Raw genomic sequence first — 24,661 nt, forward strand, 5'->3', positions numbered from 1 at the left:
ATTATTATTATATTACTTATAAAAATTACAAATTAATTTATTATTTTAATAATATTACTCCGTAAAATTTATAATTTAACTTGTTATTTTATTAATATTATTATTAAAAATTATAATTTAACTTGTTATTTTAGTTATATAATTTGTAAAAACTGTAATCTGACTTGTTATTTGAATAATATTAATTATAAAAAATTATAATTTAATTTATTGTTTTAGCAATGTTAATCATAATTGAAAGGTGTTTTGATCATTTAATTAAAATAATTTATTTAATTTTTAGTCCACGGGGCTTATTTTGACATTTTAAAATTTTTTGAGCGCGTCATGCGTAAAGGTTCGTAGAATTTCAAGAGTGGCCTCCTTCTCAATTATAAGGCCACAAATGAGACAAGTTGCCAACTTGCCGCCACGAGACGAAAGCATGAAAATGACACACACAGGTTTGTGTTATGCGCTCAGCTTCGCTTTCATGTTTCACGCTTTCTTTAATTTTATGTTTTGCCTTTTCAGTTGTCAGGGAAGAAACAATGGGCTTCCCAATTATTTTAGCATCTGTCAAATCAAATCTTATCCCACATATCCATCATTCAATTCAAATTTATATTCTCTGCTCTCTTATCTAATGTCCTTCAAACAAAAAAATCATGCTCCTTCGTTTTAAATTAGAATACATATTTAGAAATTATTTTATATTTTAAAATATAAAATATTTTTATAAAAATAATGTTTTATAATTGTATTTATTTTAATATTATCTTTCCTTTCTCTTATATTTTTTTCTTTCTATTTAATATTTCAAAAATAAATTTATATTAAACAAAGGTATTTAGTTTTTCCAAAAAATGAAAGGTATTTAAAAAATGATATTTAATTTTAAAAAATAAAATTATAAGATATATTTAATGATTTCTATTGATATGTATATTTTTTTAAATGTCTTATAAGTTGAGATAGAAAAGGTATTATTTTAATTGTTAAAAATATAAAATCTTTATTAATTAAATGAGGATGATGAATCACCTTATTGTTTGTTCAAATACTTTATCAAGTTAAATGATAAAACTAAAAGTAAAAAATTATTTTACCATTTTCTTTTAAATTTTATAATTATGATCAACCTTTGTTTTTGTAAAACACAAACTCGGTATTTTGTGCATTTCAAAGCCAAACATTAAGGAATGGGAGGTTTGAAACAAATTAAATACCGGGGCAAAAAATAATTTTAGCCAATGTTGAAACAGCTTTTGTAATTTTTGCAAAGGATTTTGATTTGACCATGGGACAACCGGGCAACTATTAGTGCGCCATTAGTTTTGTGTGTTTTTTTTCTGTTTTTTTTTTAAATGCTCCCTCTCCCTCTCTCTCTCTCTCTCTCTATATATATATATATATATAAAATATTTTCAAGAAATTTATTGTACATGGTGAGGAAATTACCGTACTACTCATAAATGTTATAATAATTTATTATTAAATTATCTTACACTAATAGAGACTTGAGAGAAAGAATTGAAGTATCTTAATAAAATAGTTTTGTAGAAGTTAGTTAAAAACATTTAATGTGAAAACTATTTAAAACCCTCTATGAAAAAAAGTGAGTCTCTAAATAGTAATATCTGAAATTTGATAAAGCTATTAGCTCCCTTTAATTTTACCTGAAATACTTCATATTTGTGTATATTTGTTAAATATTTGGGAAGCAGTCTTTTGCTTCTTATGCTTCATGTTGATAGCTAGTTACTAACTAGTGATTAAGTAAATGAGACAATACTTGTAGTTATGCCACCTTGATATAAAATATTTAATTGGACATATTTTGTTCAAGGGTTAATATCCATTTTGATATGCCAATTGACACCATTGATTTGTCTGAGAAAAATTATTTTAATTGAGTGTTTAGAAATTTGGTACACACTCCTAGCTTGATACTAGTGTTGAGAGGTGTAAGGTTACTTGAGTTTTAATATCCTCAAAATAAATATTGAGGAAGACTATTTTGCATATAAAGATTTTGTATGCTTCTGCTACGAATGACTTTGAGAATGCTAAAATATGCATTAGTCTTTTGTTCTTGATTTTGCTTCAAGTACCCCTTGGATAATCATTTTTTGGAAAATTCTTATACTCTGAAAGGTACGTGACATCTAATGTTGGTTGTGAAAAATTTGATCCTCTCTTAAATTTGTAACTATGAGGATTTAAAATATGCATCCTATGTATTCCATGATATAGAGAAGAGCTGCCTTATAAAAATGAATGTATTATAGATATTCATAACTACTTCAATTTAAGATGTGGAATATATATATATATATATATATCTCGCTTGATGTAAAACCTTTCATTATGTTATATAGTTGAGGAAATTATTATTGGACATGCATTTTGTTGTTTCCTCTAACTATTAATGCAATATTTGTCTACCTTGAGGTTCTCTCAAAGATTTTGTTTGATAAGATTATTGACACTCAGATTTATCTAGTTCACATCTATGATGAATACATGTTTATGCATATGTATGACCAAAGGTTTACCTATATAGGTTTTATTGCTCTTTAAGATAACTTTGATTCAGTGGGAGTTTGAGTTATGTCTTTTTAAAGACATTTGATCGTTTAAGGCCATTTTGCTATTATGCATAGTTTTATTTCATAAACAATAAGATACTTTATATCATTTGTTTTCTTATAGGATTCAATTATTTGTGTTTATGCATCCTGTATCACTTGTTTTCTCTTAGGATTCAGTGACGTTTTGTTTCTCTACTAAGTTTCAATTTCATTTCAGAGATATTATGGTGCTTTATATAATTTATTTTCCCATATAATTCAATGGTCTGTGTTAATGCACCTTGCGTCACTTGTTTCCTTATGGGATTTAGTGACTTTGTGTTGTCTCTTTATTGAGTTGTGGTCAGAAGGCACATTATATATTCAATTCAGTTAGATGCGTCTATATCATTTATATTCCCATAAAATTCAATGATTATGTTATAATACGCTACATATGTCACTTGTTTTCTTATAGGAATTAGTGATCTTATGTTGTTATCTTGTTAAACTACATTTGAAATAAAATTTTATATTATATTCTTTTCAGATTATGAAACATTACTTTTCTATCTAATTATCACTTGTTTTCCTATAGGATCTAATGATTTGTAAAATTTCATTTTGCTGAATTTTGTCGATGCCCCAATGTTGTTTAATTAATGTAATCCAAGTGAAAGATTATTAGAATATTTACATATTATGGATTTGCATTGATTAGATATTGAGCCCAAAACAGATTGACCTTTGTAATCTTGTGTGAATGATGACAAGTGGACCACACAAGGGAGTCTATGGACAAATACCCAACCTACAAACCTTGTAGCAACCAATTATTTTCTATCTCTTAATTAATTAAGTGAAAGATAACGTGAGATTAATTAATTAATTAATTGTTGAAGCAGTTACTGAGTTGATCCATATAATGTGATCAATCAATAACTACCATACATGATACTTTTCCACTCTCTCAATTATCTTTATACTCTCTACAAACTACGGGGATCTAGTGCGTTGTGTGTTTACCTATACTTGAGGTAATCGAGGTCTCATATTAGTCATGGATTCTTTACGTACGCATATTACTTTACTTAGTTTATTTAACTTTTATGAATTGGGATACTAATATTAGCATATTGCAGCCACCCATATTCTAAAACAAATAATACTCCCTCCTTCCCAAATTATAATACAATTTTAAAAGTATTTCCTTGTTTCAATTTTCAAAATATGAGCCAATTTGATAAAAATTAAATTTTATTAATGATACTTCATTGATATGTATAATAATCTCATCTCAAATTGTTCTATAATTTGAGATAAAAGAAATACAAGCTAACACAACTTACACAAATCAGCAAACAAAAAAATCCTACAGTTAGACCAACAAGCCAAAAAAGAAGACATCACTGTGAACCAGACGCTAAAAACTCGCCCAATGCCATTCTAAAGAATATTTTAGTTGTCTTCATAAAGTAATTTCTAAAATTTAATGGTTTTTTAAAATATTTTAATTAAATTTTATTAATAAATTTGATATGCACGCACTTAAATAATTTTAAATTTTAATATGAACTTATTCATATATAAGGTTTTAAACAAGAGCTTTTTGCGAAAATAAGTTTGGGTCAGTGATAAGACTCTGGCCTCTTGAACAAGTAGTTAGAATTTAAAATTAAGTTTGATTTCCAACTTTTATGTGTACGAATATGCATGCCCTAAATATAGTTGCAAGTTACTTATCCTTTATCTTCCCCATCTTGAAGGAGAATAGATGTTCCTCTTCCATATCAAAACCATAATTTTTTTGGTCAAGTCGATGATTATATTCATCACGAGACAGTGCAATTAGTGGCCAAAAAAAAAAACAGAGAGACAGTGCAATTAATTAGCGCATGGTACTGTGTATTTTAGTCATCTGCTTTCTTAATTCTTGTTTTGATAATACGAGAATCAAGTCACTTTTGATTGTTATCTACTTATTTAGTTTTTAACTTATACTGTATGTTTTTTTTAAAAGAAAAATAACAATAAAATTCCTTTAAAATATATAAATGATAATTTGATTCTTCAAAATATTATAATTTTTTTGAAGTCTTCGGAGACTTTTTTATCATTAATAAATTTATATAAATTACTAAATTATTTTTGTTAAAAATAAATGATTAATAACTTTCCTTCTTATATTTGCAACAATGCAATAGCATATAAGAAATTTAACATATGAAGTTGTGATTTAAATTTATTGTTGCAAATTTAAAAAAAAAAGTTATGAATCACTTATTTTTAACAAGGCAATTTGATAATTTATATAAATTTATTAATAATAGAAAAGTCCCCTAAAGATTTTAAGGAAATTATGACATTTTAAGAGATTAAATTATTATTTATATATTTTAGAGAGATTTTATTATCATTTTTTTTTAGAAATTGTATCATGATAATATTAGAAAAATATCAGGATTAAAATGTACATGTATGACATTTATTATATTTTAGAAATTCATGGCTACATCTTTCTTATTCATAATACGTCGAAAATACATTAATGTATTATTATTGAATAAGAAAATTCCATGAGCATGATTAAACCACCCATACTAAAACTAGAATCACGAATGCTTTTACTTTTATCCTTAAAAAAAAAACTTGTTTGGCATTATTGTCGCTGTAGTTGTCTTTCATTGTTGAATCCCTCAGCAATATTGCAGACTTAGAGTTTGCTTTCCTTTACCCAATTCAATATGATGTGCAAAATCTGTTGAGTTTACAAAACTCCGAACGGGGTCGTAGCTTTTAGCTTGCAACTTACGCGTCAGATATATGTAGTGATTTCTATAAGAGTAATCAAGGAAGTCATCCCTTAAAAAATTGCAACGAGTGTTTACAGGTAATCCAAAATTAGTTGAGGGGAAGTTTTCATTTCTATAATATGTTATTGCAGTGTCATAATTGGACTTTTTGGCCCCGGGAGATTCCAAAACATGTGATGAATAAGAATCAATATTAACGACTCTCTATTTGACATTTCTGCTTTACACTCTTATACTAATTAAATCTCTTGGCCAAAAAACACAACTAATTAAAATATTCTTGAATACGTCGCAAACGATTTTACAAGACCAGGACTCCAGGAGTACAGTTGAAAACTCATATCTTGCTTTATTATTATTATTATTATTTTGGGTGCTATCATATCTTGCATTGTTCAAAGTACACGCATCATATGCTAATTAACCACAAGTTGCAGGGTAACTTGCTTTATGCTGATCAGATCACCAACGTGGCTAATTCATCTAGTCGCATAAAAATTATTTGGCATGTGCTTCGAATTCAACATTTTTTCACGTGCATTTACGCTTGAACGCGGAAGATAAGGGTCAAGCAAGAAAACTAAGACAATGGTTTTTAATTTTGAAAATCAATATATATTATATAAATTTAAATTTACCAGATACTACTACATAACAAGAAAACCCAAATACTTTCACCTCAGACACAATATATAGATGCATTTAGCACTGGACTTGAATGATTTATTTTTAGGAGAATATTTAAAATTAGAGTTAGAAAAGCAGGCTGGCCCGACCCTTGATGAGTTGAGGTCTAAAAGAGCCAGCCCGTTTAAGCTTGAGTTTTCTTTGAGGGGCTTATATCTGAAGCTTGACTCTAAACATAGCTGGCTTCAAGTCTTTTTATTTTTTTTATTTTTAAATTAAAAATAATTCATTCATTCTATTACAACATAAAATCTTACTTCAATAAAAAAATTACATAGACAATATCTTAATTCTTAATATTAATAATATCTTGATTATGCAAAAATTTACTTATTTCAAATAATAAAATATTAAAATTTATAAATTTCTAATTCAAGGCATACAATACAAAATTATACAAATATAAAAATAATCTATTATTAAAAAATATAATTTAAAAATATTAACACACATACGTAAGATGAATCATTGTCTAGAATTAAATAAATTAAATTTTATCAAAGAAAAATAAATAAACTAAAATATTATGTAAATTTTAATTCTAAAAAAAACTACTATAACAATTAAATATTTAAAAAATTATTAAAAATATTAATAATATTATCATAATATATAATATTTTAAAATATAAATAAATAAATGGGCTTAAACGAGCTAGTCCTCAACCTTACAGGACCAGCCCATTTAAACTCTCGGCCCATTAAGGCTGGCTTTTATAAGCTTACGTTATGTTTTGAAACTCTAAAATTCAAGCTCGACCTTAGCAATTATTGAGCTTAAGTAGGCTAGCCCTACAAGCTCGGCCCGTTTTTTTGATTCTTGCTAAAACCTAATATTGTTGTAGATATACATGTTAATTCTTCATGTGATGGCATTCCAGTGCAGACTAGGCATAGAAGTGCCAGAAATGAATCGTTTTTTCGACAAAATATCGCTTTTCCCCTAATAATCACCTAAACTTAATTTAATGGTGCATTTGAAATTACAGTAACTTTAGGTGTCTCATTCTCTTCTTATTTTTACTATTGATACATCTATATCTCTTCTATCTTTTATCATTTTTCATTCTCATTTATTGTCAATTAAAAATAAAAATAAACTCATTATTCCTAATTTTTATTTTCATTTTGATTCTCAATTCATCTATCTTTTTCATTGAAAATTTTTTAAACTACCAAGCTAAACAAAAGAATTTAAATTTTATGAATTTTAAATATTAAATTCAAATTCAAATTCATTAATCCAAACATTACCAAAAGGAATTGGGATCCCTAAATTTACAAATAGCAATGAACAAATAATAGATAATAGAGAGACCGGAGATAATAACACTATTCTTATCGAAGTATTACCCCCAATAGATGGATTGATGTGCTTTCGATATAACTATATAATAAAAAGCCATCTTGAAATTTAGAATAAAATATACAAATCAATTTATAATAAAAAAAGATTATATAGTTTTGACCATGTGGACAATGATGATCTTAAATCAATACCTGGATTTGCCAAATAAAAAATCTTTCGCGCTGTTTAAACAACTTTATCAGAAACAAGGTTCAAATACACCGAGAACAAGATTGAAAAATCAGATCACCAACGCAAACCTAATTGCTGGACAACAAAGCGGATATTTTTTTATAATTACAATAAGTCTAAATATTTAAAAAATCAAACACGCAGGCTAAAGAAAACAGCAAGATTTATGATTGGAATAAAAAAAAATTCATGCAACAAATTGTGCATGGCAAATGAGATGATTGTGTTTGCTGCTTTGGGCTTTACTCGTGGTGGCTCTTTTTCAATGTGTTTGGTTGATTCCTTGGAAGAAGTGAGACCTCTGGGGTGGCTCTCTAAAGTTCACACCCTTTTCGGCTTTGTTTTTGGATTCCAGTACAACCACAACTTGGGTTCTTGCGGTGAACCTTTTGGTTCCCCCTTTTCTATTGTTTAGGTTTCGGGGTTTTGTGGGCTTTTTTGTTTCTGGACAGTTTTGTTGCTAATGGATATGCTATTCCTGTGGTCAAAACAAAACAAAACAAAACAAAACAGAAAAAACAGAAACAGAAAGGTACCACCCAATGAGGTTCTGTTCATCCAATTTATGTACGACTAGTCGTTCTAATAGTAGCACCACTTCTCTCCTTTTAAAGAGTTCTCGATTTCAAACTTGACATTGACATATTTGTGTGTGTGATTCTTCCTTTCTCATAGAATAAAGGCTAGAATAAGGATAAATAAATCAATATGTGTGTGTGTGTGTGTGTTTAATAAAGATGTACTCAAAGGCAACCTAGTTGGCAGCCTTATTTATTGTTATGTATCCTGTTATTAATTAGACGAAGAAGTCTCTTTGAAGGATAGGCATGGGTGGACGTGTGTTGTCTAATTAATTAGTTTAAGGCCTCCTGCGATCCAGTCCAAAACTCAACAGTGGCCTTCTAAGCCCAATTTATGTTTCCTTTGGAGTGGCCGAAAATGTCAGGTTAGGCTGAAATCGCTACTACAGTCTAGTTGGCACCAGATGATTTCGTTTACGTTTTTCTTCGGGTATCAAATGGATGAAGTCATTGCACAATTTACATCTTGAATCTTCTATATGGGGTGTGGGACGTGGGTGGCAGAGCTTTACCTAAGAGATTTTTGCATCGAAGGTCTCTGTGTGAATCTGACACAGATGATTCTATCCAAGTGTAAGAGGAGTTAGTTGGATTATGTGTTTTTTTTTTTAATTAGGTTTTTGTTCGTGATTTTTTTAATTCCATGAACTCCATTGTATACAATATTAAAAAAAAAAGGGGAACAAAGTCGGTGAGATTTCAATCATCTTTGTGCCATCGTCTTAATCCCTTCTTCCTGGGAAGCCTTTGCCAGTTGAAGTTAATTAGCGTCAAGCTCTTAAATTAATCGGTTAATTAATAATAGGCAACACATTGTTTTTGCATAAACAACACGTCATTCCCTCGTCTCCCACCTTTCCATTTGCGACTAGCTATTTTGCTCACTCTGCTCTTGCTTGTTTTAATTGCTTTGAAAACCAATATTAATTGCTTCAAAAATATCAATTGAATCGCTCATTTTTTAAATTAATCGGTTGGAAGCATGATCTTTTCCCAGTGTAAATATTCTTACAGACATCAGGAACTTCAAATCAGATACACAAGGAATTGTCTCCAACATGAGCATCTTTCGCCAAAAGATCAGCACATACGATTGGTTCGCGCAAAGAATGTGTCACGGCAAAATGAGGTTTACCAACAAGTGCATTTCGAACTCGGAAACTGTCTTCCACAAAAAGGTGACCGGGTGATGTACCCCTGACAGTAAGGTTAATTGCTTCTATTGAATCAGTGTGAATTTGGACTCTATCTTGATCGAGCATGGAGCACGCTTGTATTCCTCTACTCGCGGCCCTTTCCGAAATCTTTCTAAACTACACATATTTTTAAAAAACAAATTAATTAAAGTAATTGCTAACAATTCAAATATTAAATCTAATTGTTCTAAACACCAGGCCTTTGTTTAAAAGCTGCAGCAATGGTAAGTACTCCTTTAAATCACAGTCATTTTATAGAAATATTGTTTGGTTCAAAATATAAAGTATTGGATCAATTTTATATATTTTTTCATTTATACCCTTGCCTCTTTTATTCATTATCTTTAAAGGCTCCATATTTAAATACTATGCACATGTTACTAAAAAAACTCGGAACATAAATGAAAGGATGCAAATATTTTTAGGAAAATAAGATTTTGAGTAATATTTTTTCATGAACCATCAATTAGTTAACAATAACAAATAGAAGGAATATTATTTAAAAATGACAAAATTTAGTTTACCCAAAATAAAAACAACATTGTTTAGAAAAACTAAAGGTTATTGCAATTATGTAAAATAAGAATAAGCAAGTGGTAAAATTTTGAATTGAAATAAAAATAGAGAGATCAAAGTTAACAAGTTTACGTGTATCAATATATATAAAACAAAAACGTATAAAATTGTCTTAGTGTGTGTTTGGATTAAAAAATTTACAATTGAAGTTAAGATTCAACTGAAGTTAGCAAACTAAGATTATGATAAAAGTCTGTGATTTTAACGTGATTTATGTTTGGATATCTTTTTTTTAAAAGTCAGTTGAATAAACTAAAATTTGTTTGGATGATTTAATTTAAAAGTTAGTCGAAACGTATAATGACAAAAATAGACATAAAATTTTCTATATATATTTTTGTGACTCATTTGATATTTTTAAGAAAAAATATTAAACTTAAAATTATAAATTTTTAAATAATTAGAATACAAATAAAAAATACATTGGCAAATAAAAAATCTTAATTTTTAATATTGCCAACAAAATATGTGTGTGTGTATATATAGTAATTTGATTTAGGTGGCATAAAGTGATTTAGTTAATTAATCTAAAATATTAATTAATTGTTTGATGAAATAAAAACTAATTATGTTCAATGTCTTTTTTATTATAAATTGCCAACAATATATATACATAATTGTACTAATGTCCTAACAAGATATTATATAATTAAAATATAATAATAGACAATTATTCCCTCTGATCTTTGCGACTACCACGACTATGGCTCCTATTGCTTCTTCATCAGAGGTGAACTCATTGAGGTTAGAGAAATCTTAGGAACAAGATGAGTGCTGAGTTTTGAAGGAGAAGTTCAAATAAGGTTTTAATCCTTAAGAGTAGGTCCAGCTCAAGAAAGAATCCATGAAGCTTTTAAATTTTTGAAGACTGACAAACCAAAGAAACGAGAGAAGAACTCTAAAAAATAAACAAACTCTCGTGAAGATAAAGATAGCAAGGGAAGAACAAATTTTTAAAAGGCATTTAATATCCCCAACGTGGTCTTCCCTGCCCTACGCTCAGTGAAAAGCTCCTTAGATGAGCTTCACCCAAAACGCCCATTTAGCTTCAACGTGCGTTAATCTTCTCTTTTATTCTAAACATGTGCCAATGAGTTTTTTGCCTTCCAACTTAGGGTGTGTTTGGATTAAAAATTTTACAACTGAAGTTAAGATTCAACTGAGGTTAGCAAACTAAGGTTAAAAAAAAAGTCAGTTAATGTAACGTGATTTATGTTTGGATACCTTATTTTTAAAAGTTAGTTAGATAAACTGAAATTCGTTTGGATAATTTGATTTAAAAACCAGTTAAAATGTTTAATGACAAAAATAAGTATGAATTTTTTTTCTTAAATATTAAATCTTAAATAAGCATGATTATATTTTTAGACTAACTAATAAGTAAAAATATTAAATTTAAAATCACAACTAATAAGTAAAATATCTTAAATATTCAATTACAAAAACCTAAAATAAATTAATGTTCAATTGATATGATTTACAAGCTGGTCTCTAATTATATCACGAACATGTTGCATCTGTCTTGATGATCCGGGTAGATTTGACGAGGATGCCTCACCAATATCGATATCTTCCTCAAGGACATCTACACTTTCATCTTCAGCTTGAATGAATTACTCATCAGTAATTGAATTTCTCCTAATAAAGTTATGTATTGCCATTGTTGCACAAATAATTTGAACTTGTGTTTTATATTTAAATTTTGGCATTTTTCGTATAATTGCAAACCTATTCTTCCATACTCCAAAAGTTCTTTCTATAGTGCATCTCAAACTTGAATGATAATAATTGAAGACCTCATTATTGTTTGCAAATCCTGCAACTCGCCTGAAGTCTGGAAGGTGATAACGTTCGCAACGATATGGACCAAGATACCCATTTAGTGTTGGATAACCAGAATCAACCAAATAATATTTACCTATTAAATAAAAGGAAGTGTTGTAAATTTGACCAATATTAAATTAATGCAATAATTATTATAGTTACTTTAATAAAATATACCTGGAGGTGGATGCGAAAAATGCATTGAAGGAGTTGATATGGCATTATCAAATACTCGGGCATCATGAGCTGTACCTTCCCATCCCGCAATGACAAAAGTAAAACACATGTCCCAATCACATACAGCCATGACATTCTGTGTTGCATATCCCTTTCTTCCAATAAATTTAATTTGATCAGCAACACTAACCACACATGGCACATGAGTACCATCAATTGCTCCTATAGCATCCTTAAAGAATGGCCAATACCGTGGATCATTTTGAATTTTTGAATGACATCGTTGAAACGAAGGATCAAGTGGTTTTATGTTTGCCTTGGAAAGGTTAAGGCAGGCAGCTAATACTTTATGAAAATTTCTATGGACAGTTTCCCCTGAATGTTGAAATCGTTCCTGTATCATCCTATTACCAACTCCATGTCCAATTGTATTCAAAAACATTCTAACCATTTCTTCAACTCCCATTTTTTTAGATTTCTTTAGACCAAGCTCAACTAGTGTCGCACACAGTTGCCTAAACAAATGTTTTTCCATTCGAAACATTTCATAACAACGATCAGGATGACCTTGCAAAATCTCATTGACCCACATTTGCCCTGTTTGCCTGCTAGTTCTTCGTGGCTCTTTACACACATGTGGCATCACATATTCACCAACTAATTGACATATTTCTTCTTGCTCAGATATATCTTGTTGTAACAAGGGAAGTAGTTGATGAGCTACATCTACATCCCAACCTTCATTCCAACCTAACATATATTCATTTGAATCTTCCATGATTTTCAACCTGAGGTAAAATAGTATATGAATATCATTTGTATATAATATAAAATACATAGTATATAAATATCATTTAATAACATAAAAAATAAAGCATAAGATAAGCATTAGATAAGAGTTAAATATTCATTACAAACCAGCCAAAAGAAACTACAAGTAGTCTTTAAGTCAAAATAAACACCAGTCAAGTCATCATAAGCATAGCGAGGTACAAGTCAGCCAAAAGCAACTACAAGTAGTCTTTAAGTCAAAATAAACACCAGTCAAGTCATCATAAGCCTAAATAAAAATTAATCCTGATGTATTCTTTGAAATAAAATCCGGTAGATGGTAGACTTGGTGCTTCAACCAATTGACCAAGTGATCATGATGGTCTTTAAGTTGCCAGTAAGCATCTCGCATAGGCTTATATAGAACAAGATTGACACATCTCCAATGCAAATCTTTATCACCAAAAACTTCTGGAAGTCTACTTAAGTGAGCCACAACCTCAGAAACTCCTATGTCATTTGCCAAAATCTTGTTCACTGTCTCTGTTTTAGCTCTATTATCCTTGGCCATTTCACTCATCGCATCTGCTATTTTCATTGAGGCAGGAACTTTTTGCTTTTTCCTCCCACCAACGCCTACCACCCTCTTTCTCTTGCCTTGACTTCCATCACCACTAGTTCCATCGGTATTTATGGTGACATTCAAGCCCAACAACTCATCGGTGACCCCCGTAGGTGCTATAGTGTCAGATAAATTTAGTTCTTCTTCACTATCACCGGAGCCTTCTCGAAGGTCAATAGTAGGGCGGTACACATCCTCATCATCATCATCCTCTATTTGGGTCTGGGTAGCAGACGGTACAAAAAGTGTCTCCCCAGTTGCTAGGACATCCTTGAATATCAAGGTTAATTCCCTTGCAAATCTCAGACCTTTATATCTAAATTTTTCATAAAGAGGATTTTCCTGCAACCATTCAAATAACCAACAATTAAAATTTTTAAATTAAATTCTAATTTTAAAAACACTTAACAACTAAAGCATACCAAGATTTTTTGCTCCTACCACTCATCTGGAGCATCAACAGTATTCTTGTCACTGTCCCATCCTAAGCCGGTTTCACTTGAAAACAACTTATGCCATACGTTCCATTCTTTCCTCATGTTATCTAGCTTATTTTTCAATTGCTTTCGCTCATACTTTTTTCCTGTCTTCGCCTCAAATCCCTCAATTATTGCCTGCCACCCATTTTTGTTGAAAGCAGTTCCTTTCCTTTGTTTCTTGTACACTTGTTCCAAGCATTCTTTAATGAAAATTTCTATTAAAGTTGAATTCCACACAGCTTTTCCTTTGTCTCTGTTCATTGTTGTATAGACTAGCCAGCCATCACAAACATGCAAAATCAATATATATCTCTACATATATGTATCAATTTAACATATTTTTTTCTCCAGAATATTTCATACAAAAACAGGAAGAATCACCAAGCATTAGGCGTGTGTATTACATGTTTGTATATTTTAGGGGACAGATGTTTTTGCAACACAAAGGTTCACCAACATAATTTATTTCACATTCTATGCAAGTATATAAAATTATTCTAGTTTATTGATCAGCCCTTATTCCAGTCCAAGAATTTTTTGATCAATCCTTAAATCTATAAAAGATGACAAATATAATTTTATTTATGAGGGTAAGCTAATAAAACTTTTTTTTACTTTTATTTTGTTCACATTTCATTCCATTCCAAATCCCTGGCCGAAAAAACATAGAAGAGGAAAAAAAATAGAACAGGAAAAAACAGCCCTTGCTTACTTTTGTTCTGTCAAACCTGAGGATAATCAAAAACACAGAACAGGAAAAAAATTGAACTGGCTAAAAAATATAAACAGAAACCATAAGTTTCTCCTTCTGCCAAGGATGATCAGAAACTTTCACCAAGCTGTAATTTTAAAAAAAAAGAAGAAGAAACTTCCATGCATGATACAAGAGATCAGAAAATGCAACAGACCAGAGAATGCAATACCGAAAAATGCAGCAGACCACAAATCAGTGAAAGACCAGAAAATGCCACACAAAGAACACAACAGACCAGACCAGAGAATGCAGGCAATGAAAAAGGCAACAAAGACGAACATGGACCAGAGATGCGAAAAGAGACTGCAACAGGGATTCAGGATCTGGAACAGGGATTCGGGATCTACAGCAGAGACCATGAATGAAAAGGCAACAAGGAAGGCAATGAAAGAAGACAAAAGAAAAGCTTACGGGCAGTAGATCCGGTGACTAGGAGCAGCTCTGTCGGTCGACGCTGGAGACCGATGGGCAACAGGGAGAACGACCACTTCCGGGCAGGCACACGATGGACACAAGAAGAGACGACAGCAAGCTGGAGATCGGCTGGAGGTCACTTGCTTTAGCACAGTGGAGATGAGCTTGGACGCCGGACGAGCAACGAAGGTGGAGCTCTGATCTGGTTCTTCAGTTTGCGAGGTCACGGGAGAAGAGAAAGCTGGAATGAAAAGCTGGAACTTAGCTCGTGGGTTGGATAAATGAGAGGAGAGAGAAAACATGCACAAATTAAAAAGATAATCAATGCTTCTAACGGTTAGATCAACGCAATGCCAGGAAAAAAGCCTCAACTATCAGCTTCTGAATAAACGCTCGTTTTGCTCTAACTGTGGTTGAGATATTTTGTTAATCCAAACATTATTTTTTCACTTTTTTTTCTCTAACCGAGGTTTGACTCACTTTAACTGAGGTTATGTTATAATCCAAACATGCACTTAGGTTGGGAGCCCAAGTTGGAAAGGTTTTTCAAACATACACTTGTACTATTAATAAGTTATGAATACGAGCTCATCTTGAGTTCCGTCTAAATACAAAAGCCTCATTCTTGTGGATACTTGAAAAAATGCAAAATCTTTGCGCATTCAAAATTCAAGTAAAACGTTTTGGCTAAAAAAAATAAATAATAATAAGCTGAACATAATTGTCATTTTCTTTGCAAAAGACAAAGTTGTCAATGTACAAACGTATGTGTGGGGGTGACGAGGGCCGGCCTTTCGCACAGTGAAATAGTAGGACACAGACAGGGCCTCTCCTTGCTCTCTTTAAATTATCGTCATTCTTCAATCATGAAGAACGTTTCCAGGAGCAGCAGGTTCTCTTCCTGCTTTCGTCTCCACCCTCCACCTTCGCTCCATCGCTCTTCCTCTGTCCCCCTTCCTCCCAAGCTCACTTTTTCTCTGCTCCTCAAAGCTCTCGCCGTCCAAACCTTCCAGGTAATTTCTTTTCTTACATTAATAATGCTATCTATTCCTCTTCCCTCATTTGCTTCCATATTTTTTGCTTCCAGAATATAAGAGCTCGCCCTCCGAGACGTCGCGGATCAAAACGCAGATCATCCCGTGATGGGACGACCCTGCAGAACCCAGCGACCAGAGCTTCCAACGTTCCAGAAACTAAAGCTTCAAATGGTTTGCCTTCGTGTTGTTGGAGGTCGGGTTCAGAATCAGAGAATTTAGACGCGTCTTTTCACTCTAACAAACCGGGCTACGAAGAAAGTAGGCGTGAGGGCAAATCAGGGGAGCGAAAGAAATCGGAGTGGCTGGGGATATGCCTGGTTGCCTTGAGCTTAACGTTGACGGTGATGTTGGGTAAGTATTGGGGAGCCTTGTTGACATGGGCGTGGCTCTACCTGTTGTCTCTGGTGAAGGTGAAAGCAGGCAAAACAACACGAGTCCAATAGAGTAGGCGCGGGCTCATCATAGAACTACCATCAAGGGGCATTCAATTTTGGATGCCAAAGTTCTTTTTATGGTGCTTCGCGCTTCGTCTCCAGTCTAGGGGGTAAAACGGACCAATAACTTCAATAATATATTTTTTATCTTTAATATTTAATAACATGATTTATAAATAAAATTAAAAAAATTTTATTCTTTTGGCATTATAAATAGAATCAGAGAATGTAAAATTAATTAGTTTTGAAGATGAGCTCCTTTTATTTGGACTCCCTGGCTATCCTCACATTACAAAACCTTCTGTGTACTTTGATTGTTCTGTAGACACTAAACACACCCGCTCCCTGGCTATCCTCACATTATGAAACCTTCTGCGTTTCCGTACGTAGTCCAAATTTGCCTCAATTTCTTTTCGTGTATCAGATATCAACAGTAAACTTTCTGTACAATTAAACTGTAGGTGCTTTAATTCGTAAGTGATTGGTCGTGTTATTCTTGGATTTTAATGTTTCAATCTTTTCTGTTATATATTATAAATAACTGAACGAGGTTGCTCCCCGGAAGAGCGATATAACAAGTAGACCTTGGCGTGAGTATAAGAGAGTATCATGAAATTTGTAAAACACTAGTAGTAGTAGAACCAACTAAAAAAAGAAAGTGGATAAGCGAAACGGATAGGTTGGCAGAAATCACTGATTTTGACAATGTACTAACTAAACTAATGTACGAGAAGTGCCTTGACATGGTTGAAATTCCTCTAGTTTATCCGTTTCCTAGTTCAGAACAAAAGAAAACGCGTTGCTTTCATTTTTAGCTGGCATAAAAAACTAAGAGCTTGTGGTTGCTTGTATCACTCTAATTGCAACTTTGGCATCACCTACACGTTTGTCCTCCTTCACCCAGAGTTTTTAGTAAGCGAGCGTCTTCAAGAATGAACCAAGTGTCCATTAATGAATGAAAACCCAAAATTAAAATACTCTTCAACTTTGAAACATATTTTTCTTTTCTTTTGCCACAATTTGTACTTAGCTACCTTGGCCACGTGAATCTCCTCAGAACTCTGATGATTTGCTCCTTCTCTCTTGATTCCTCCTCTGCTCTCATATGGAGATGTACGGAAGGTAAAGGTTCACCTCTAAGCCAACAACCGTCGCCTATCGTTGAGCAGAGTTTTTAGCATTTAGTTACATCCTGATCTTTAAAAATAACATCACAGAAATGACCAAAATAAATAAAAAAATAAATAATTTTCTTAAAAAAAAAAAGATTAGTAAAAGTATTGATTGGAGTACCGGATTTAATTCATTAAGACTGTGGGTTATGGCCAATCCACACTTGAATTCATTTCAAATCTCAGTAGATCATCAACTGATACCTACAGAACACACTTCCCTATTAGCCTTTAGAATTGTTCTTGGAATTGATATAGAATTTCTGAAAAAGTATTCATACAATCCTACTTCCCAAGCCCAAATGAATAACCACTTTCAGATAACATTTCACTACACATGACCATCGGGGCAATATATAGGTCCTCATGAATCTAATCAGACATTAACTAAATACACCCCTCAAGGCAAAAAATGGTACTAAAATTTGTATCAGCAACTTACTCTTGGGAGGGTGCAGATGAGAGGTTGCCTTAGGTTTGAGAGGAGGCTGTTGAAACGTTGCTCCTTACTTGTGAGCTTTGATTGGAGCTTGAGTTTGAGTCAGTGAAGAAGACTATGTTCGCCTCGTCTTCCACGAACAATTTGAAGGATCTTGGAACTGGAGGCAAATTTACATCCAGCATGCCCTCGAGGATTTGAACCACTTGACCCATGGATGGCCTGTGAGTTTCATCATCTTGGACACACCAAGCAGCAACTTTTACTATTCGTGTCACCTCTTCCAAGTCTGCATTTCCCTCCAACCTCGGGTCTAATAGGCTATGCATATTGCCGCCATGAATAACAACATTTGTAGCCCAGGTGGGAAAGAACTTAACTTTGCCATCTTCAGACGGCTTAGAGTTTCTCCTACCTGATACAAATTCAAAAAGCATCATCCCATAGCTATAAACATCAGCTTTAGCAGTAATAGCCACTCCGGATATCCATTCCGGAGCAAGATAACCTCTTGTTCCTCTCATGGTTGTTAGAACCCTGCTAAAATCTCGTCCGACTAGCTTTGCGAGGCCAAAGTCAGCAACTTTTGGACAAAAATCAGCATCAAGAAGAATGTTTTCTGGTTTGATGTCACAATGTATGATACAGTCTCTACACTTTTCATGGAGATAAGTTAACCCCCTGGCTGTTCCAAGAGCAATTTGGTACCTCATTTTCCAGCCTAATATCTTAGAGTTCTTTTCTTGAAATAGATGGGAATCCAGAGAACTATTAGGCATGTAATCATAGACAAGCAGTTTTCTCACTCCTTCAGAACAAAATCCTCTAAGCGGCACCAGATTTACATGCTGTACTCTTCCAAGTGTACTAACTTCTGTACGGAACTGCTTCTCGCCCTGGCCAATGCCTTCAAGCTTCTTCACTGCTATAACTTTGGAATCTGGCAATGTTCCTCTAAACACAGAACCAAAACCTCCTCCTCCTAACTTCTCTGAGAAATTCCTTGTTGCGTTTTGCAAATCTCTATACCCATATGCCATCAATGAACCCTCCACAGCCTTCCCTCTTCGAACAATTCTCTTCCTTCTCCTCAACATCACAAGTAGAAGAATAGCTAGGAGAACCCCTATACCTCCCACCGAGCCTGCAAGAATACCGATAATCAGCCCTTTATTGCTTTTAGAATCGGGAAACTCAGAAGCCGCAAGCTTGAGATACAAAGTTTCTCCATTGCTATCATCTTGGGAAAGTTGTTGCAAATTTAAGAGATCATCGTGCCAGATACAACACCCATTACTATCATACGCATAAGCAGCACATGAGCAATTTCTGAAGCAGGTTGATTGGCATTCCTCTGCACTCCCTGCTTCATTAAAGGGAGAAATTTTAGGTAACTTCATGTTGGGCATTGCCTGGAACTTGTCTTTCTTTCCATTTGAAGAATTGGAGTCCTCGCATTGTAACTTTGTTTTCCTCACACACCCACCTGAGTAATCATTCAGATTCCAATTACTGTGGAACTTCGGCTCAAAGCCCGGCAAACAAGTACAAAATGGCATGGAATTCTCGTTGCAAATTCCAGATGAACCACAAATTGCATGAACCTCACATTGTTGCCGTGGCATAGACCAAAACAAGTTCCATTGCTGGCTGAGTTCCAACCATGTAAATTGCTTGATTTGCCCTGAGACATCCATTACAAATCTTGATATAATAGTATTATTATACACAGTATAGGTGAAATAACTCTCATTTTCGTTTGTCACAAATGTGAAATTGTAGATATAATTTAACCTCATTTCAGGCACCAAGCTGAAAATTTGTCCATTCCAAGCACCACTGCTCCAATACTGCTGAGACTTATTCCAAAGAATGACATAGGCGGTGCTTCCTTTGGGGTCTAGCTCTAGAGAGAAAAGGCCTTCTGCAGGGTCCTCGCTATTCTTCCATGAAGTGAGATATTGAGGCTGTTTTGTTTTATTATTTAATCTCATTTTACCTCCTGGAAGCCATGTATCAGTTGGATTGTCAAAGCTCTGCCATAGGTACTCTGTTGCGTTAGGCCTCTCTCTTAAAACTAGGTTCCCACTATCAAGAAGGACAACTTCTACAAAACTCAAGGATGGAGAAGTCAAGTTTGTTGACCAAACAATCTTTTGAGACCCATCAAAGAGAACTAAATTGCCATCCGAAATTGCTAACTTGGCCGAATATTTGTCAGAGACCGGTTTGTTTCTGTTAGCTACCCAAACATGGGTCCTCTGACTTTGAGAGACCTTTTTGTACCATATGCCTATGTAGTAATTAGAGGAATTACCTGGCTTGAAGAATCCCAATTCAAAGACACCTTTCCGAGAGATTAGAGTTTGATCGCCAGAAAGAGATTGCTCTGCTGAGATGGCAGTAAAAGCTCCAGAAGCAGAATGAACGTCAAAAGCGAAGCAGAGGATGACAACTGAAATCCACAACCATGGTTTCTTCATGTTGTCCATGGCTTCTCAGTTCAGAAAGGAGGGAGATGTTTGGTGGTCAAGAACACTGACCTGGTCGAGTCTGGAGGAGGAAGGTGATGGATGATGCTTTATGCTATATCATATATAGGCCCACCACCAACCAAAGTCAAACCAAACTTTTTATCACTCTTGCTCATAAAAATCCTGTTAATTTTCCGGTAGAGGTCGATGATGGTCACTTGAGAACGTTGATCCAGTCAAACGACCATTAACATAGCATTTGAACAAATAGTCAGGTCGCCTTGCTGGTTGAAACTTCAACATTTCCATACATTCTAGAGCTTCCACGCGTTTATTCAACATTCCACGCAGACTCTTTCAGTGATCAATTTACTTGTAATCATTATTCTGGTTCTCTTGTTTATAATGTGTGTGCATATTATGGTTACATTCCGTGTAAGTGTATTTTACGGAAGGTAGTCAAAATGCCAACAATGGTGTGGAAATTCAATAAGCGATTGGTTATCAAGCGTAATTTTAGAGGAGTCTTGAAACAAAAAGGAAGGATGAAGGTTGAAGAATAAAAACAAATCTTGAATTGGGAGCTCTTCTGGACCAAACATGGAAGGAAAATTCTCAGTCATCACAAGAGAACAAATCTATACAATTACAATCTTCCTATACGCAATAATGCGCAGCGAGAATTTCTCGATTTAAAAAAAATTAGTACAAAATATAATATTTTGCTTTCGATTAAACAAAAATAAAATTAATTTTTACCTTTTCTGTTTCAAAGTAGTTATCATTTCGAAGTTTTAATTATTGTCTTTTAAAATTTGACAAAGTAATAAATACTTTTTTTTTCTCCTAATTTTGCCCTTATTAACTTTTGATTTCACTGCTTGCAAAAATTTGTCAGAAATAATTACAAAATTCATTAATGCGGATGTTTTGATCAAATAAAATTATATTTTACTACCATCTAAATTATTTAATCACCAGCTTAGACATGCCTCGAGGGTAAAAGAAAGTCCACCAATAAGGTCCGCACAATAATAATGAAATTTAATCTCGCCACCTTATAGGTTACATAAACCAAATTTTTATAAATTAGACAAATCTTTGTTGGTTTTACTACACAGCCATAGGTGTAGATATATTGCACATAATCCAAGATGAGTTATAAAATATCAATGTATGAATATTAAAATATACTATCAAGTTTAATTATGCAAATTCAACTACAAAGAACATTGATTTGGATGATTTTTGGCCAAATATATGCATAAAATTTATCATTGAAAATCATAACGACGAAATATCTTAATGAGCTATTAATAAAATAAAAAACTCAAAATGTTATTGGCATTTTTTTTATTTTTATAATCTCATATGCCTATTAATATAATAAATATAACTCAAGTATATGTATTTGCACCAATTAATTGCTAGATACAATATAAATAGTTACAAATTGTACTGTGAATCAAATGATTAGCTCATTTGCACCACACCAAACCAAGCATGCTTGAAATTTTGCATTTGGCAAAAATCTATTTGAAAAATCTAATTATTTGTTGGATATGATAAAGATATATTTTAAATATGATTCGAACATGTTTTTTAGAGTTCCTCAAATAGATCAAGAATTCAAGTAAAGTTGAGACAAAAAAATCACCAACTTCCTATAGTTACTAATAAGGCTCTATTTGGACATCTCACTTCCCACATTCTAAAAGTACTTTTTTATTTTTGAAATGTGAAAAATTATTTAAATATTTTTTTATAATGAAAAATGATCTTTTAATGTACAATTAAAAGTACATTCAAAAAGTACAATTAAAAGTATATTCAAAAAGTTATTTTGTCAAGTTTAACAAAGAATCGAATCTTTTAAATATATTTTTATTAAATATAAATTAAAAATCAAACATACATTCAAAAAGTTGGAGAAGTGAATTTTCAAACGTGGGATTTAAAAGCATCCAAAATGCAGTGCACTTTGGGAGCATTAATGGGTATATACTTTATTTTGCATTTCATCATCCTATCCTTCCATTCTTTTATTTAAAAAATAATATTAATTCATTAAAAATATAATCATCATTTAAATAATAATAATAATTCTCTTACATTATGCCTTGGCACTGGCCTAGTACCCAACTCATCTGTACCTTTTTTGAATAAAAAATTTATCCTTCTTATTAATAATTAATATATGTTGAATTATTTATTATATAATTTTTTTAGCATATCAAACTTTAATTTTTTTTAATCTTATTGTTTAACATATCATATTTTATCTTATTTAAATTTTTTAATCATGTTTTTTAAATATTTTTAATATATTATATTTGTATAACAAAAATTACAAATCATTATAGATTAATATCTTTTTTGATAATTGTACATTTAAAAATATATTTCACTATATATAATTCAAATAACCTTTACTTTATTGAATTGATTTTAAAAAATGTATCTAAATTTAAATTTTGTTACGGAAATTGGCTTTTACTAATTCGTTCATTCCATTGCAAAAAAGTGATTTTGTCTTCATTCAAACAAATAATTTTTGCACCTAATGCTTTTTAAAGAAAAAATATAGCAAAATCTTCTTAAAATATACAAATGATAATGAGATATCATAAAATATTATAATTTTTTTTAAATCCCTACCTTTTTGACATAAAAGATTTTTGATAAAATAACTAAAATGTCCCGATTTAGAATGAAAAAATAAATATTAGTGACTACTTTAATTTAAATAAAGACTAATTTTTTCTGTCAATAATTAAAATAGAACAAGTAATTATAACTTTTTTTGTGCAAGAACAAGCAATTACAACTTTTTTTGTTCAAATTTTAATTTATAAAAAAAGTTGTAATTGCTTGTCCTATTATACTCATTGATAGAAGAAAATTAGTCCTTGTTTAAATTAAAATTATTACAGATATTTACAACACTTAAATTTTAGTAAATAAAAATTTTACACAAAGAAAATTGTAATTACTTGTTCCATTCTAGTCATTGTTAGAAAAAAATAATTATTTTTTAAAAATAATCACTAATATTTATTTCTTTATTTTAAATTGTGAGTATTTTGGTCATTTCACAAAAAATTATTAATTTCAAAAAGATCTTTAGGAATTTAAAAAAAATTATGATATTTTACATGACCTCATTATCACTTGTATATTTTAAGAAATTTTTTTATTGCCCTCCTTTTTAAAGACATTATTGACATTGTTAGACTTTACTATGTAAAATACTTGTATTTTTTTTAATTTCATATTCAAAGAAGCCAATAAATTTAAATTTACGTATATATTTATTCAATAAATTAACTCATAGTCCTAACAATAATTTTTGTTCCTTTGATCAATTCCCAACTTTTTGTACGAAGGTGATGGATAATAATATAAAAGATTAAAAATAAAAAATATTTCAAAAATATATATAAAAAATTATAAATAATTTTAAATTTAATTATAAATTATTTATATCTTTCAACTTCATATATTTTTTTGACCACCCTAACATTTCTCTTGTCCATTTTTTCATCTTTAAAACTTATTTTTAAATTTTTTAATATTTTTATTATAAAATCTTACTTGTGAGCCACACATTATTTTTTTCTCATCATCATCTTATCGTCTCACACTCTCCGTCTCTCCCCCCCCCCCCCCCTCCTTTCCCTCTCTATGCCCCACCATGTCCCTCACCTCCTTTACCATCATGTTCGCCTCCCCAACCTCCTTTACCCCGTCACTAGCATCTCCATCGCCACCCCATACAGCATCGCATTGCTTGCCCCATGCATGGAGAGAGTGTGCGAGTGCGAGTGCGAGCAGGGAGTATGTGCGGCGAACATGAGAGAGAGAGAGAGAGAGAACTGGTTTAGTGAGAAGTAGCCGAGAGAGGAACTGATTGTGCAGAGCTTCCAAATGATTAGTAACGGATGATGAGGGTTGGTGGAGCAGGGTAGAGCAATGTCGTCGAGCTCTCTTGCTTTTTGTCTCCCAGACTTGTCACTATGAAAATGAAAGTGGCACGACAAGGAGGGTGAGAGAGAGAGAGTGGGGGAGGGGAGAAAGAGGAAGGAGAGAAGAAAAAGAACAAGGTTGTGAAGGAATAAGG

The 24,661-nt window shown here is 32.1% G+C and overlaps 2 protein-coding genes across 6 annotated transcripts; one reads left to right on the forward strand and one right to left on the reverse strand.

Annotated features, from left to right (window-relative positions):
• Nucleotides 1-15,818: 15,818 nt before the first annotated feature.
• LOC129315168 (uncharacterized) lies at nt 15,819-16,999 on the forward strand. The gene is made up of 2 exons (XM_054958724.1): nt 15,819-15,998; nt 16,073-16,999. Exons 1-2 carry the CDS (start codon nt 15,852-15,854, stop codon nt 16,463-16,465), a joined length of 540 nt encoding a protein of 179 aa, XP_054814699.1. The 5' UTR covers nt 15,819-15,851; the 3' UTR covers nt 16,466-16,999.
• A 118-nt stretch (nt 17,000-17,117) lies between these two features.
• Nucleotides 17,118-20,821, reverse strand: LOC129315167 (G-type lectin S-receptor-like serine/threonine-protein kinase At2g19130). Of its 5 annotated transcripts, XR_008594405.1 has the most exons (4): nt 18,071-20,820; nt 17,750-17,832; nt 17,491-17,653; nt 17,119-17,380 (listed from the first exon to the last, which is right to left on the reverse strand). XR_008594405.1 is itself a non-coding variant. In XM_054958723.1 (2 exons), exon 1 carries the CDS (start codon nt 20,557-20,559, stop codon nt 18,100-18,102), a length of 2,460 nt encoding a protein of 819 aa, XP_054814698.1. In that variant the 5' UTR covers nt 20,560-20,821; the 3' UTR covers nt 17,118-17,611; nt 18,071-18,099. The 5 variants fall into 5 exon arrangements, 1 of the variants encoding a protein (XP_054814698.1); XR_008594403.1 differs by having other exon boundaries at nt 17,119-17,611; XR_008594404.1 differs by having other exon boundaries at nt 17,119-17,648.
• Nucleotides 20,822-24,661: the final 3,840 nt, after the last annotated feature.

This window comes from Prosopis cineraria, unplaced genomic scaffold (genome assembly GCF_029017545.1).
Source record: "Prosopis cineraria cultivar Desert tree isolate PC_DT_omini unplaced genomic scaffold, ASM2901754v1 PC7, whole genome shotgun sequence".
NCBI classification, from domain to species: Eukaryota; Viridiplantae; Streptophyta; class Magnoliopsida; order Fabales; family Fabaceae; genus Prosopis; species Prosopis cineraria.

Excerpts from the sequence above, each read along its gene's own strand:
- LOC129315168 (XM_054958724.1), top strand. The coding sequence starts at position 15,852 with ATGAAGAACGTTTCCAGGAGCAGCAGGTTCTCTTCCTGCTTTCGTCTC. Across the intron at positions 15,999-16,072 it reads TCGCCGTCCAAACCTTCCAG|AATATAAGAGCTCGCCCTCC; the intron begins GTAATTTCTTTT and ends TTTTGCTTCCAG.
- LOC129315167 (XM_054958723.1), bottom strand. The coding sequence starts at position 20,559 with ATGGACAACATGAAGAAACCATGGTTGTGGATTTCAGTTGTCATCCTC.